This window comes from Cryptomeria japonica, chromosome 7, assembly GCF_030272615.1.
Source record: "Cryptomeria japonica chromosome 7, Sugi_1.0, whole genome shotgun sequence".
NCBI classification, from domain to species: domain Eukaryota; kingdom Viridiplantae; phylum Streptophyta; class Pinopsida; order Cupressales; family Cupressaceae; genus Cryptomeria; species Cryptomeria japonica.
This window is the reverse complement of record NC_081411.1, coordinates 724,483,706-724,500,646: the sequence shown is the minus strand read 5'-3', so window position 1 is coordinate 724,500,646 and position 16,941 is coordinate 724,483,706. Positions and strand designations below refer to the sequence as shown.

General features: G+C 35.7%; 1 protein-coding gene across 4 annotated transcripts in view; it reads left to right on the top strand.

Annotated features, from left to right (window-relative positions):
• Positions 1 to 14,850, top strand: part of LOC131049261 (uncharacterized) — a 103,949-nt gene extending 89,099 nt beyond the window's left edge. The window contains exons 6-9 of one of the 4 annotated variants that reach the window (XM_057983304.1): positions 9,544 to 9,900; positions 13,207 to 13,327; positions 13,464 to 13,584; positions 14,695 to 14,850. In XM_057983304.1, the coding sequence (XP_057839287.1) occupies positions 9,544 to 9,900; positions 13,207 to 13,327; positions 13,464 to 13,582 (597 nt within the window). In that variant the 3' untranslated portion in view covers positions 13,583 to 13,584; positions 14,695 to 14,850. The other 3 variants (XM_057983305.2, XM_057983303.2, XM_057983302.2) reach the window with 3 other exon arrangements.
• Positions 14,851 to 16,941: the final 2,091 nt, after the last annotated feature.

Here is a 16,941-nt window from a genome sequence, read left to right as displayed (position 1 = left end):
AATCCTTCTCTCCTCTTGACACTTAGCGAATTCTAACCTCCATATGTGCATTGGAGACACTCATGCAACTGAAGTTTGTGCATCTCTTGGGTGTTTCAGTTAATTCTTTGTGTCATCTCGGTGGGGAGAGGAACAATCTCTTCTTGGTGCATCACCTCCTTCTATTTCAAGCATTCTCTCTTCCCTTTACCTCTGCAAGTTGTTAAGGTAGGCTTAGAAATTAGTTTTGAAGTGTTGAGTTGGTTCAACACTTGCACTTGGATTGAGAAGGAAGACGGCCTTCTCCGGAGATTCAACTCCCCCTTGCGCAAGGTCCCACACTTCGGGGTTGTTTCCATGTTTGACAAGGTTGCTGAGTTGATAGCTCAGCAAGGGTGCGAGCTTTTGTGATAACAAGGACTTTAGACACTTCTTTGCCCTAGTCTTGCACAACAATACTTTTGAACGAAAATCATCATTGTTTGACAAGGATGTTGCTAAGATCAAGTGATATCAAGAGAAGAAGGAGATTGGTCACTTCAAGTATATGATCAAATCCACAAACTTAAGGATTAGTGTCAATTTGCCCTCCCCAATCTGCGAGTTAAGGATTTTGTTTGCTGAAAAAGATCAGCAAACTGGGCGATTGCATTTCAAATCAACAAAGAGGCACTTCCTTTGACACCTTCAAAGTGCGCCTTAAGGATTGCACTATTTCCTTTGCTATGCTGAAAGTGTGCCTTAAGGATTGCACTATTTCCTTTGCTACCTTGGATGTGTGCCTTAAGGTTTTAAATACTTCCTTTGACCCCTTGGAAGTGCGAAATAAGAATGAAGGTGATTTCCTTTGCCCCCCTAAAAGTGCCCCTCGAAGATGATGTGATTTCCATTGACCCCTTGAAAGTGTGACTTAAGGGTTGAGTGATTGCCATTGACACCTCCAATCAGCAAACTAAGGTTTATGCATTGTATTTTTTGAAATGAGATCATGATCATACTAGGTGCATTGCTAAGAAGGTGATTGCAAGATCAATTGATGACAAGTTAGGAAGGAAATCAATCACTTCCAATGGAGGGTCAATCCACGAGCCAAGGCATTGACAGCACTTCCTTTGCTCAACCAAGGCATTGACAGCTTTTCCTTTGCCCTATGAGATCTGTATACTTCCTTTGCCACCTAAAATCAATGCAAATCAGACATGAATCAGACCTGAGACACAAAATGATACTCAAGATGATGAAGAGTTAAGTCAAAAGGAGAGAAATCAAAATTAAAATCAGATGTTTCCATGATCAGAAAATTCATTTTCAGATTAGAGAAGGTAGTGGGAAGCTTGATTTAGTACTTTTTGCAATGTTTTGATTCAAGTTATGTTTGTTTCCAGGTTCGATGCAAGTAGGATGAACATGCAAAGGAAGGTGATGATGATCAGCTCCAAGATGAGGACTTATCAGCTCACATACAACATCAAGATTTCATCACATAAGCAAAGACAAGAGCCCAAGGATGACATTGCAGCACTTCAAGCCTCAAGCTCTTGCGAGGTAGCTGATGGGATCATCATCACAGACTATAAGGCAAGAGTGGGAGTCATCTATATCAAGGGGAGAACAAGAAGACTTTAGGCTTGGAATGAAGGATTTCCACCGCATGAAGAAGATAACATTGTACAGGAAAGACTTAAAGATCAACATAAGGATGTCAGCGAATACAAAGAACATGATCAGCATGATGATATGCTAGCATACTTCAATTGCAACACTTCAAGTCTCAGGCTCAGGCAAGGAAGCTGCTCAAAGGAAAAGGATTTCACAAGATCACACAAGGAGTAAGATCAATGCATTCAAGGCAAGAAGGAAGGATCAAGCATAAGCATCACAAGCAACACTAAGGCAGAATTCCCAAACAAGAAGATGAAAGTGGGATGATCCAAAAGAATTACAATCACACACTTGTGATGAGTTACAAGGGTGAGGTGGCTAAGGTGGCACCCAGCCATCACTTAGTCACTCATACTATTCCATGATGAGGTGTCTAGATTCAATGTACCTAATTCATCCAACAAAGAGGATAACTACCACATGGGCACAAAGTCCAATGCACCTACCCTCGTCATCTATTGGTCAATTATTTAGTGAAGGACATGTGTCCCATCAAATGTAATTTTATCATTGGTCAAGCATTAAATGCTTTGTAATGGGTGCAACAAACCCTAATTAGGGTTTCTATCTTTTGATCTTGGCCATTAATTGTGAATCAATTTGAGCCACTCAATTGTAAAAGAGCACTATAAAGGGCTCCACTCTTTCATTTGTAAAAGTTAATAGTTAGTAGTTGAACAATAGTGCAATAGCAGATAGCAATTAGAGTAGAGTAGGAAGAGAAGCAAAGATTGTTGCCAAGAAATTGTTGTAAGAAGCATGTTAATTTCATTGAAGATATGGTGAACTTTATATGTTGATTCAGCAATTTGCATGGTCTCTACTTCTCGTTTAATTTATGTTGTTTAGATGAATGGAAGAACCTTGTGTATGATCAATGGTGAAATTCGCATATCCATACTACTAACACCTTGCTGATTGTAAAGTGCCTTGTGTAGTCAACTGGATCTATTTTAGCCAAGCTTAACTTGAATTGTCACTCCTTCATTGATATGCTTCACTTTGAAGGTATCTATGTTTGTGGTGGTGATTTGAAAATCATCAAGCTATCCTTAGAAGATTGCACTAGCCTTGTGGAGATGTTCGTTGCATGTCAAAGAGAAGCTTAGTTGAGCTTCACCAAAGATTGTCCATTGTTCTTACATTCCTAGGATTAGAGTAGCTTCCCCAAACCCTTATCCTTTTGCTATTTTTTTTAAATCAAGTGAAATCCCATGTTCCAATGATATTCAAGATACTCAAGCATTCAACGTAAGTCCTTGTGATTCCAACAAAATATCACATCAAACAACTGAGTGTATCCAAGAGCACGTCAAGAACTAACATTCAGAACCTTGGAGTCATTTCATTTGATCACACAGCTTAGCATTTGGGGAGTCTTTGTTCAAGAGAGGATAGAATACTTAGTATTTTATTTAATGTTGCATAGCGCATAAAAACACCATCAACAGGTTTGCCTCTAGGGTTTCATTCATCCTTTCATAATGATTCTTTCATTCATTGTAATCAAATAATCTTTTGTGCACCAATATGATTCTTAGGTTGGTGAGAAAATCTATCTTGCTTGATTTCCATTTGTGATGAGTGTTTTGCTTGCAAGTGGGTTGAACAAATAACTCCAACAACAACTAGCTAGGTAGGATTTCTAACATTAGCTAATCTAGCGATCTCATTAACAAATATTCGGCTGCCCATATGAGCATCATGCTCATAATCTTTGTTTTTCTATATAGGTTTCTCAATATGAGCATCAAAATAGATTTTTCTTATATGGTTGTGTGACCATCTTAAAGTTTAGAAGATGACTCCTCCTCAATGGAAGATTAGGATTGCATGTATCTCATGGAATAAACAGTAGATAACAAGCTCAAGATCAATGATATATTTTAAATTTAAAATATAAGTTTATTTTGCATAGTATATTAGAACTTAAATTGAAAGTGTAATGGAGTGGCCAAGGGACGATAGACTAGGTAAATGATATTTCACAACAAATATCAAGACGCTTAAAGAAAATATATAATTTGGTAAATTAAAAAAGTAAAAGGGGTTTCAAATCTAGAGCTAAGATGTAAAAGTATGAAATTATAAATTTGAAAATCCTCATAGTTAGGAGAATATCTTAGGGGAAAACTAGGTCATACAAGCAAGGAGGGACATGTTGAGTCATGTTCTTGGTCATTACATTATTAAGTTTATTTTAATTTTACCATAATTATCAACTTAGTGCATTAAGTAAATAACTAAATCTTACATAGCATTGTCCAATATTAATTAGATTTCAGGCCCTGTTTAACTTAACAATTATCTTACTGAATCATTGTTTAGCCCTTGCTAGAATATCTAATAACTTTTGAAATCAAGATGATAATCTTTATCTATAAATTTACTTGTTTAACTAATGACCTTATTACAGACAAATAGAAATAAATTGTTTTGAAAAATTTGTATTTTACTTGGTTAACTCAGATTAATTGAGCAAAAGGAAATATCCTGTTCCGTCTCTGTCAAATTGATATAAATAAGTCAGACAACTTGTAAAAGGGCAGATTGATCCCTTAGAACACAATCCTTCCCCTTGTATAATAATTCGTACAATTTTTTTATATATTTTTTTTCAAATCCAACTGGATAGATCTTTCAAAATTAAAGAATTACAATGAAGAAAGATACATCAGATAATACTTAAATATTAGCAGCTATATACAATAATAATGATTCAGCAGATGAGTATTGCAAGTTGAATCTCAACAAAATGCTGCAGAATAATATCAATTGACCAATTGCCAGTAGAAGCTATTATGCATCAGAGGACCCCATCCCTTAGAATCAGTATTTCCTTGGGATTTAACTTCCTCACCCAAGCTTCAATGTAGCTTCCAACAAGGTGTTGGCAAAGAGTTACTCCAAACTTCACAAGACCTTCACATTCTTCTCAAACAAACTTTTAGGTAATCAACTTGTGAAAATTAAATCTAGGGACCGAGATTCCAAGTATACCAACTTGAATCCCAGGTTTACATCTTAATAAGCCACTGTGACTTATCTGCTACTTTGTTTTGAAGTAACTCAACATCATGCAATTTTCCAACAACAAACATGATGACATGATATGATACGAGAAGTAATTATTTTAAAGAATAGATAAATTGAACTGGGTCAAAAGTCACATGTCCTACTGACCTTACCAACATTTCACATAGCCACGAGTTTATTAGTAGAGTTAATTCATTTCCTGTAACTATTATTAACTAGAATAGCAATATGTCAATAAGGCTTCTGGCATGGTTAACATAGCTGCAGATTGAATATTTCACTGTTGTCAACCAACAACACCACAGAGCTTACTGTGATGCAAAACACAACCAAAATGTAACCTTGCAACTTATGAATTTATAATTCTCATCTTTGAGACAGTATTGTAAAATTTCATAGTTCTGCCTATCTCAGCTGACACCTGTAGTGATAGAAACAAGAAGACTGCTTAATGCATTTGCCTTAGGCAATCACAGCTGACACCTACATGCACCATAATAAATAAAATAAAAATACCCTAAAAATATTTGTAGTGTCACAATAATAAACAACAATTGCAACTCATAATCATTATGGAAGAACCAAAAGTAGGAGGCAACAAGATCACTGGCCCTAGTTCCAGGACCAGAAGCAGGAGCAGCAATAAGGGCACCTCCAGATTCATTATGGAAGAACTGGAGGAAATCAATAAGATTACCATCCAGAAGAACAAGGAGCTGCTGCACTCTCTTATTTGAGTGCTTTTGTTTTGCTGTCTGTGTCTCTTTTGCTTTCGTGTCTGTTCTGGGGTGCTCCCCTGTTTTGCTGTTGGTTTCTGTCAGTTTGGCTGATGGCCAGCTTTTGTAAAACTTTTGGTTTCGGGTCCATGTAAAACCCGTTTATCTTTATCAAAAACAATTGAAACTCATATTGCCTTTGGTAATAATGGCTGGATAATCGATACAATAATCCATATTGCCTTTGGCAATTATGACAATTAAATCAAACCAAATTCCATAACGTATTGACATTTCAGGAAAAAAATGTGACCACCCAGATCCTCACAACATTCATAATAAGAAAACAAGATTATCATCAGGGCAAAGGGCTGAGTAAATAATATCTTAAGCCTTAAATACATTGGCAATAAAAACAATACATCCTCCCGAAACAACCAATGCAGAACGTTCCAAACATTAAAAGTACAATGGCTTTCAGCGAGTATGATGGTAATTAGTGTTTCCAAATGGCTATACCAAACACACTTTAAATGACAGACAGATTAATGAGAAGGCTAAATATATTAATAACTAGATGGTATGAAGATTCAAAACAGAGCCTTGATGATTTTACCCACTGACCAATCCAAGCAATCGGTATTCCTCACAAAGGCATTACCAATAGGAGTATCAAATATCCAAGCAAACACAGAAAGCGATATACCAAAGAAAAAATATGAACTTATTATCCATTCTTCCCATGCCTCCCCATTATGAAAAATACTGTTTGTTAAAAAAGACAAAAGCCCTTTTCATGCAGTTTGCCAGGACTCTGGGCATGCAATAATGACACTGAAGTTAATGTCCACCATGATCGGCCTCTGTGACATGCAAAACATCTTTCTACAGAGGACGGACAATGAAATGTTAAATTTACTACTTTTCCCAAATAAGACTACAGAACAGAAACCTAGTTAATGCTCTTTATCACCCATTATCCAAATGTCAGGATTAATATTAATGCCTGCATCCTTTGCATGATAGAAACAAACAACCCCTTGAAAATTGTGTTGGCAGATTAGTTGCTGCAAATCCTTTTGCAAGTAATATTTGTTATTAACTAGAAAGTTAAATCTCTTCAGAGCCCATGATAGCTGTAGATGCCTTTACATGCATTTCCATTCAGAGGTCTTTAAGGTTTTAAGATTTTAATTGTAAATGCTAGGTGACAGGCACGTAAGGGTCTTTAGAATGTCTTAGGTGTGTTGTTAATGCAATAAAGTCTTTATTGAAAGGTCTAGGCTTAAACAGTTAGAACTTATCAAAGTAATTACAGACAACACTTAGCAGTGACTGAGGGATTATAATGAAACCACATACCAATGCCATTACCATCTTGGAAGCTAACATGTGAACTAGTCCACAGATGCATAGTATCTCATACAGGAATTTGCTCACACTTGTACAGGAACAATACCATAAGTCCGTGTCATCATTGCCCAATCATAAATCATTGAGAAAATGAAAATAGTAAATACCAGTATTAAAATATAACAAATTGATATGCTAAACCTATGACAGATTTACCCACTCTAAATCCTGTAAGTACAAATGCTGCAATAACATTAGCTGCAATTATGTCAATCAATCATCATAACAAGTCCAAAGAGTGATCAACAGAAAGTCTGAAAGGGGAGATTATGGCATACAACTTCTGTTTCATGTAGAGTCAGTATGGGTTGGGATTGATTGAAAAGGGTGTAATCATTGTTCAAATTGTTATACATTTCTGCATTTTGTTGGGTCCCCCCTATTCACTGTCTGATTCTTGTTGTTACCTCCATATTATAGGGTGGACAGAAATGTGACCACTGTAGTTGTTATCCGGAACTGGAATTATCAGGGGCAACATTTGTTTAAGTGTTTCTAGTCGAATCCCGTTTTACACCCCATAAATGCAAATGCGTAACCTGATTGAGAAACTTGCTTATTACATTCTTCTTCTTTGTTTTAGTTTGCCACCCCTGAGGATCATCTGTTGCTTCTGATTTTGTATTTATAGTTTTATCACTTAGGGAATTGTTTTGAGCAGTTTCTCTGATATACAAAGGGCACTTAATAAAAAATTCATTAGAGATTATCATACAAAAATAACAATTAAGAAGGTTAAGACCATAGAAACGAGACTCGGACTCGATGCGGACTTGGCAAGGCTGACCCGAATCGGGACTTGGCAAAAAACTCAGCAGGACTTGGCAAAACTCGGCAAAGAACCAGTTTCTAGTGAGCATTGCCTAGAGCGAGTTCCTGGAGAGTCCTGAATCCCTGAGACTCGGCTAGGGTCACTCAGCTCGAGACTTGCTAGGGCTCGGAGAGTGTCCCGGCGAGTCCTGGAACTATGGTTAAGGCAATGTGTTCTGGATGAAATGAGAACTGTTTAATAAAAGCCTAATTCTAGACAGTGATTGTGATCTTCATTTATCATCCTCAAGCAATTGACAAACTGGATAGAAAATCTACTCTATGCAAGTCCAAAAATGTAGAGATAGACGACATAATTCTGTCCCTAGAGGGTATTTCTGCTGAGGACGGTCTATATTGAAGTCCTAGTGCCAAGGCTGAACATAGTTCAAAGCTCTAGCAGTTGTCCAGACTTCATTTTTGATAAGCACTGAGGGCTACCTCCTTGTCAAGAACAACATAGGCATATCCATTGCCCAAAGTGTGAAGAGGATTCCACCTTCCATTGTCTTAGCTACCAATTTTATGCTTACCATTTGTGAAGATATTTTTCAAATGGCTTCATAGGAAGGAAGTTGAGAATGATAGACATCTTTAAGTGTTTAGTAACCATCCAATCTCAACATCAGTGAAGTCTATAACAATTTTTTTTTCTGTTGTGCATTAAAGTTAATACCACTCTGGACCCTGGACTAAAGTTTTGTCTTTCTTCATAGACTCTTTAAAAGTAGGAGTGTTCAGTTGAGCTTCCTTAAAATGGCCCTTGCATTTATTGGTGTACAGCTTGAAGAAGTAAAAGATTTTTTAGGTTGACAGTTTCCTGCTCCCATTGCCATTGAAGGGCTATCCACCTACGTTCCGATTTTGAGACTGTAACCAATTAACTTGAAAAACTTCAATCACTGCGCTTTTAAGGTTGGCCATGGAAAGAGGATTTTGAGCAATAAATTTGTGGTCTTCTGCAGATAATCCAATTATACCCCCTTATTGGCTTTAGCTACAGCTTTGGTTTTGGCTGAATTGATAAGAGCTCTATTAGATTCGGATGTCATTTCCTTGATAGTCAATTTGATCTTCATATCAGCAGGTTGCTGTTTCAATGAATGAGGGTTGAAAATATAACCTGTGGACGGAGGAAAATAAAAAAGAAACAATGCTGATTAAAATTTACGAATAAGAAGAAATTAAAATAACAGAAAATAATGAAACTTATTATTCAGATATGCATATAAAGATAAAAATTAATGAGAAGCAAATTGTAATTAAGGATTATAATCATTATATCTGAAGTTTGTTGGCGTAATTACAGTTTGATGGGAATTTTGACACGACCAAATAAACTTATCTGCATCTTAATTTTTTTTAACACCTTACTAGATATATTGCCAAAAATACATAAGAAAGGACAAGACATACATACATGGAGATACAAGTCCACTGTGACATGAGCATAAATCTTCAAATTTCTATTACAAGTGTTATCATTTTGCATAGTATTCTTTATGTCATACTTTGCAGAACCATCTCAAATTCTAATCAAGAAGTCTACTACTTAGCATAGTTCAACTGCAGATTTTAGCATTGACGTGAAAAAATATGTAATACATATTTATGCTTCTATAATCATTTATATACGTTTTCAGGCTTATCTTGCCAGTCTATCTGAATGTTTTAAAAATTAGTTTCCCATAATTGACAATTAATTTATTAAAATGGGCATTAGTTTGCAGTATTAACCTTAATCCTTGTTATGGATTTAGTTTAAAGATTTATAGGTCATTGTAAGTAATTTGCATTGATCATGACTGTTGTTTCTTTATTTTTTCCCCGTAAAGTTATATATGTTCTCTTATTTGAGTCGTCTTCTTTATATTTGGAATGTTCATCCTCATCCAGAATATCAAAAGTTCAAAACCTTTTTTTTCAGTCCGTGCTTCCTCTGAATGAAGAAGTTTCAGTGGAGGAAATGGAGACTATGTGTACCTTGGCAGTTCAAATGGTTAAGAATGCTCTACAGTGGCCAGAAAACATACAAAGCTGTGCTGGAAAGGGTGCATGGATCGGACCAAGCCTGACTGAGTGGGCTAGATCAGACTATGAGAGTCCAACCACTGCTGCCCTGGAAGATGCCCCAGGTTCGAGCAATAAGGAGGTTGAAAACATGAACAATTCAGGAGAACAAGGGTTAAAACATGCAAATGCATCAAAGGGTGACGCAGGTTCTCAGAATCATAGTCAGGGTAATCTGCAAAAACCTAATGAAGATGACATTGCCGTTTATGAGGTACATCTAGATATGCCTATGCTCCATCTATCTGTTATTTCTGGTATTTTGAATTTTTTTCTATTCTTGAATAGATGCTACAGAAGTACAAACTTTCGTCTCTTTCTAGTCTTTGATGGTTAGTTGTCTGCATCAGTTGCCTTTTTATAATAGTACTGTTTATCTGGGGGAATACAATTCTCCAGTAGTGTTTTTAGATACAGTTATCCACTAGTATGGTTGCATTTAGTTTGTACTTTAGTTCTATTCGCTTTAGTTAGGTGCAAATGTACGATCTCAATTCCAAAAAGTATTTCTAAGATTCAGGCATCTGTTGTGGATAAATTTGCTGTAATTTGTCATTAATACAGGATTATCTACATTTAGTGTTGATGTTTATTCTGTTAGGTTTATTGTAGAGATGCAATTCTATGGTGAATAATGTTAAGAACTTCACATAAAATAATAGAAATCTTGCAATATATCTAAAAAGAGATATAACCCTTAAGGTAGGGCAACGCCATACAATATCCACTATGAGGGGGCAAATCTTCTATGGCACTTTGAAGGGTCAATCTTCCTATAGAACATAAAATCCAATTACAATATTCTGGATTGATGCTTTACACTTGGTAAGCCCTTAAAATATATGTAGTCTTGCTAAAGATAACTACTATCCCATACATGTTGGATAAATATCTGTATTGTGATTAACTAATGGGATGAGTTACAAAGCACATGCACCCACAGTTCATTTATTTTTAACAGTGTTCCACGACCGTTGGGGATGGGGAGACGGGGGGACGCAGGGATGGGCTTCAGGGACGCAGGGGACAAAGGGAAAAAGTTTCGGGGACGGGTTTCGGGGACGGGGGGACTTGGGCCTGGGAGGGGGAAACGCATTTCCGTGGAACACTGTTAGTACCTAATACACTCTAATACCAGTACCTAATACACTCTAATACCATATCCTTAGGTACATTACATTCTCGCCCGCTTAGGATGTTTCATCCTTGAAACATGGGATGAAATACCTAATAATCGACCACATAGAATGTGACATTATGAGCTTTATAATAAAATGACTCATTTACATTACATAACAAAATATGTTTTGCGCCAAAGCTCGAGGACCAAATTGAAGCTCATCCATTCATCTTTTTTTGCTTCCTTAGTCTTTGCTTGGAGATGGCTCTCGTAAACATCTGATCAAAATTATCCATTGCTTGTTGAGATGAAAAAAATAACATTTGTGGAACAACATTGATACTCAATGGAGGATAAAAGAAATCATTATCCACTGAAACAAAATCCTTCTGCACATCATATTCATGGGTGCACTTAGAAAAAAGAGGAGAATCATCTAACTTTGGCTGGCAAAAATATTCTTTAGCATGTAGAGGAGATTATTTTGAAAAGAAATCCAAATAAGTGTTTTCATCCAACTGAAAGAAATCCTCATACTATTTTATGTACTTATCTTTTAAATATAGTCATGTATCTCTTTCATTTTCATATTCCCCTTCCTTATATGAATGAAGAATAGATGTATGATAATCAACCTTGAATTTATGACAAGTATTCTTAAATGCATTCAACTCTTTCCCATATGCTTTCATTGATGTAATGGTACTTTTCCCTTCTGATTTATTAAGTATCAATAGTGGATTAACCTTTTACCTAAGATAGATAATTTAATATTAAGGTGTTAAATTCACTATTTATTATTAAGTGTTTACACAGTATTTTAATAAAGTATCGAAGTAATTTATTCAAGTATTGATAAACTAATTACTCAGAATATATAAAACATTGAGATAATGATTTGCAATGGTGAAACATTAGGGCAATGACTATATGAAATTGATTAATACATATCTATAAATCACGAAGAGGCTGCTTTCCTGCACGCAGAGGATTAGTTATAGGTATAGGGTTTCCAGGCAAGGGAGCACTCTACGAGGACACGGTTCTTACACAAAACCCCACATGCCTTCACGACATGAAATAAACACAGCCCTGGCCAGGACACTCCTGGGTGTACGCTGTACCCCGAGTTGGACACACTGTATGCCCCTTCTCCAATGCCCAATGCCCAACCACCAGACCTTAACTATCCTCTCTCTTTTTCTTTTTTCAATTTCTTTTTCCTCTATTATTTTCTCCCTCTGTGTCCTTTATTGATTCATAGGTTTTAAATAATGTCTCAAGGGTGGTAACAAAATTCATAACCCTTCATAACAATTATAATGTCCATAATTATATTTATTTAATACTATTTATTATAAGTCCATTCCACAGGAAAAAGTCCCATAACAATTAATCCCACAACTTTATCTAGATCATCTTTAGAAATTCTCATGAGAACTAGGATTTTAAAAAGTATATTTTTGCATTAAGTATATTTTTACATTAGATCTCTTTTTCTACCCCAGGTTTTGAAAAGAAAATAATACAGAATTGTAGATGTAATATGTTTTATTTCTCTTGCAAAAAACGAAAATTGATTTCCTCACCTAGATTGCAAGATATCAATTTTTTCTCAAAAACATCAACATGTAATTTTTTTTAAGAAATCTGATTCACATGGTTAACTTCAGATCACCATATTTTCTTTCATATTGTCTGTATTTTTACTGTCACCACTTTTTGGAAAGCTCTTGATTCCTCTTTCTAATGAATTCAGATTTGTTTTCGTTGAAGACCTGTGTGAGGCACATGACCATTGGTAAAAAAATTAGCCCTCAATAGAAAAAAATCAGCAATGAATTCTGCTCGCTTTGCCCTGGAAAGAGCTCTAATACCAGATGACAAAAACCTAAACATAAAACAATAGAAATGCTACAATATATTTAGAAATAAATCAAACCCTTAAGGTTGGACAACACCACAATAGCCACTTTGATGGGGTCAAACCTCCCATGTCACTTTGGGGGGCATTCCTCCAATGACGGATCAATTCCAAATTGATACTTTACACTTGGTAAGCCTTTACAACATATAGAGTTTTGCTGAAGACTGCTACTATTAGTCAATGCATGTGGGATAATTTTTTAATATTCTAATTAACTCGTGGTATGACTAACAAAGCATATGCATCCACACTTTTATTTACTATGTAATACACCCTAATAGCATATTCTTAGGATGAGGCCTTAGGTATGTGTGAGATTTTTAAATACTCGATACTTGAAGTGCTGTTGGAACCAGGTTGTTTCTAGCATCAAACACTATATTTAGAACCAAAAGTTTGGCCATCTAGCTCCCTTGATTTTTGAAAAACTCTCTTTATTAGATTACTGGATACAGGACTTTTTTCTTTGACAGGTAACACTATCAAGAAATGGGGTTTTGCATGGATTTCAGCCAAAAACTAATGCTGCTGTTAATGGGTGGGCAAGCCATCCACTCACAAAGGTCTTGTATGATGGCCGAAAACTTCGACCTGGTATGGCTTGTCCAAATGTTGAATTTTTAATTTTTTTTGGTCTTCAATTGTTTTTGCTAGAGCTAGAAATCATAAACTCATCTCTCAGATCTTTCTCTGCTATATTATTGCTCCACATTTGGATATTACATGGCAGGATTGCTAGAGCCAAGGCTTAAGTTCAGTGGTCCACCAACAGATGCTGTGATTATTGAATTGCTAATGTCAAAGGATCCAAACTATCGGTCCATTACTGCAAGACCACTCACACCTTGAAGGTATTTAATTGGTGAATGAAGCTATTTTTCTCATGTTTCTACAACAATAAATGGCGATGCCTCCAGCTAATACATGGTTTAACATGCTTCAGATATGATTGTTTTCTATCCCCTTTTATTTATTCATCATTGCTATAGATCAAAAGCTATTAGCTAGTTGCTACTTGCTAGAGTACAGTGATCCATTTTTTAATTATTTACCAACAAATCATTAGATGGATTACACTTATTAGCAAGGTTAAGTTTTGTCATTTCCATTTTTAATGAGATTAGCTTTAGCTATGTGAAACAAATTGGACTCCAGCAAGGCATCTTGTAACTACATTTATGCTGCTAGAAAGTTTGTACTGATATAGTTATAATATATATTATCAATTTATCACATAGTTCATTTGTTTAAATCATGAACTACTACTGACAATGTATGCAATGGCTTTTTTATGGTCAGTAGTTTTGAGGCTTCAGGATAAATATGGTGTATTTCTTAAATTCACATGAGCAATGCAGATATTTCTCCACTTAATGAATTTTCCTTGCAATCAATGAACTATGTATGTTTATGTGTTGCAAATACTTGTGTCTAGACTGGTTTTTTGTTTTAATGCATCATATTATGTTCAATAAAGTTGTTCAAACTAATAATTTGCTTGTTGGTGCTTGTATTTATTTGTGCTTAAATGCATTATCTGAAATGCTCATGGTAATCACTCTGATGACTTCCCAAACTATGCTCATTATTATTCTAAACAGTTTTTCTTTGCATCCAAACTAAACGCTCAACAATGGCATGACTTGTATGCTGATGGTGAATACCGGCAACCTCAATGAAGGCACCTTGTAGGTATTTGGCAGGTTAAATATTTTCTGTAAGATTTTAATGGGAAAGTCAGCAGTCATGTTTAGAGGAGCCATGGTGGAGGAATTAGTAATTACAGACAAATTTCGGCATTGACATCATTGACACCTGAGAGAAACACCAATATTGAAGCTTGTAGTTAATCTTGTATTCTCACAGGAAAAAGGCTAACTGGGGTTTAGTTCTGTAAGTTGATGGTTAGCTTGTTCAACATTTTATACTTCCTAATGAATGCCTCTATTTTTTAAATGCAGAAAAGAGATTCTGTTGATGTATATTTCTGAATCCAGGCGAACAGGGGTTCAATTGTGTATGTTGTTGATTATCTTGTTCAACATTCAATGCTTCCTAACGAATGTTGGTTTTTATTATTAAAATTTAAAACAATAAATAGATTCTATTAACGTATATTTCTGAAGCATTTCAAAGACACAAAGCTGCATTCATCAAAATTAGTCTGGAAGCAAGAACATAGCAGGTTTACAGAATTACTTCTATTAGCTGACAAAATAGTAAAACTAATTATATACGGGCTTTTTGTTGCAACAAAAACATAAGTATCCTATAACAATGAACATTAAATATTATCCAAATAGAATTTCATAATGCCCAAGAAGTGTGGTTGTTACTTTGTTGTGACTACTGGGGATTACCTGAGGCAGGCATTGGATTTTTCTCTATCTGCACGTAGCTTCTTAGAGTATAAAATTATTAAATGGTGATAGAGATCTGCTGCGTGCCTAAGTGTTGGACATGTGGTAGACATTATTTTGGGTTAATTAGTGATGGAAGAGTAGATGATGTTGAATCCAGTTTAAACAGTTCAATTGCAAGCTGTTCCACTGTTTGCCATGCAGGCAATTATTTGTAAGGTTTACATGAAGTCACTGCAACCTGATTCATTATTTGTTTTTTATGGCCATTTAGCTTGTTCTTTCCTACTGATTATGTTGTTTTGTTAAACTGCTGCACCACAGCTGCAAATTTCCTAACTGATTACTCAAATATTGTCAAAAATCGTCTGATCACCATAGAGGCCATGGTTACCAGGTTCAAAAAGATTGATTTGTTCAGGAGGCCAAAAAACTGGGAAATCTAGAATCTTCAAATTGGTTTGGAATTTTTTTTTATAGTGATTGAGAAATCCTGGACCAGACAAATCTGTTGCATCCAAAAAAATCTGGACACAACTGGATTTGGTAACTATGATAAGAGTCCATATTCCTTACTGCAAATATTTCTTTGCTTTGGTTCTCTTAAGTTTGCATGACTGCCTCTCCTAAAGTTTTGTTAATAGCTGGTGCAAGTTTACCAACAAGTGGCGGACATAGGCTAATGCAGGTGCAAGCGTTGACCTTCTTGCTTTTTACAGAAAACCTAGTTACAATATGCTCAAAGTCCAGAGTGTTTGGTGAGCTACCTGAGAAGGCCAGGTAGGTTAAGTGCAGATCTTCATTTGATTTGCAGGTTTGTCAGCTGAGCTATCTGAGCAGACCATGAAGGTTTCAACTGGAATTTGATCCCTTTAAATTTAGGTACTCCTTGCAGTGATGCTTGTCTGCCTGAAGTACACACTTGTACCCTGGACCCAAAATTTCTGTTTATTCCTATATATTGAACAATTTATCAAGTGTCAAGTTTATCTGTCATTGAACATAGAAACTCCAGAGTCTCAGAGGTTCAAAATATGAGGGTCTTACAAGGTTAATGAACTCAATTTTTATAATAGCAAGCTTTTCAGCTTGACCTCAGAGTTAATAAAGTGGGATCTGGGTTTGAGAACTCTTGTCGAATTCCAAGTTATTGCAAGACAGAGACAAATTATAATTACTGTCTTGAAAAAATTGATTTCTAAGCTCAAGCAATCCCTTGCTTCCAAGCTGTTGGAACCCAACTCATTTAACAACTTTAAGAGGTGATATCTGATATTAAAATTAAATAGTTAAGAGTTTAGAGATACTTACCTAGCATGAACACTTAAAAAAGGAAACTCCAACCTATCAATGCTCAATTCAAAGACAAGCAGAGGATTAGGATTCATGAATAGTAGTTGTCAAAGAGAGAAACTTTCTGGTTGAAAGAACATGGCAAGACAAGACACTCAACCTTTGAGTTTGTTGATTTCCTAAGCAAATTGATTCCTTGTAGGCCGGTCATCCCTTTTTGCATGAATCATTGTACTTAAAAAGATATTTTCCTTGAAATAGCTCAGACAACTTCTGATAGTGCTTTACTTTTGAATTTTTGATCAGCGATGGGGAATCTACAATTCTCAAAAGGCCTAAAAGAAGCTATAATCTCTGCCCCCACAAATTCAATCAAATATAAATCACTCACAACTGAAGTGGAAGAGCTTCAAATTCTCAGACTAAGGTCATGGCTACCAAGAAAGATATCAAATGTATTCTAAATAATCTAAGTTTCAGTAGGTGACAGTTGGATCTGTAATGATGAAGTGTAATCTTTCTAAGCACCTTTTAGGATGCTTCCTAATCACAAGC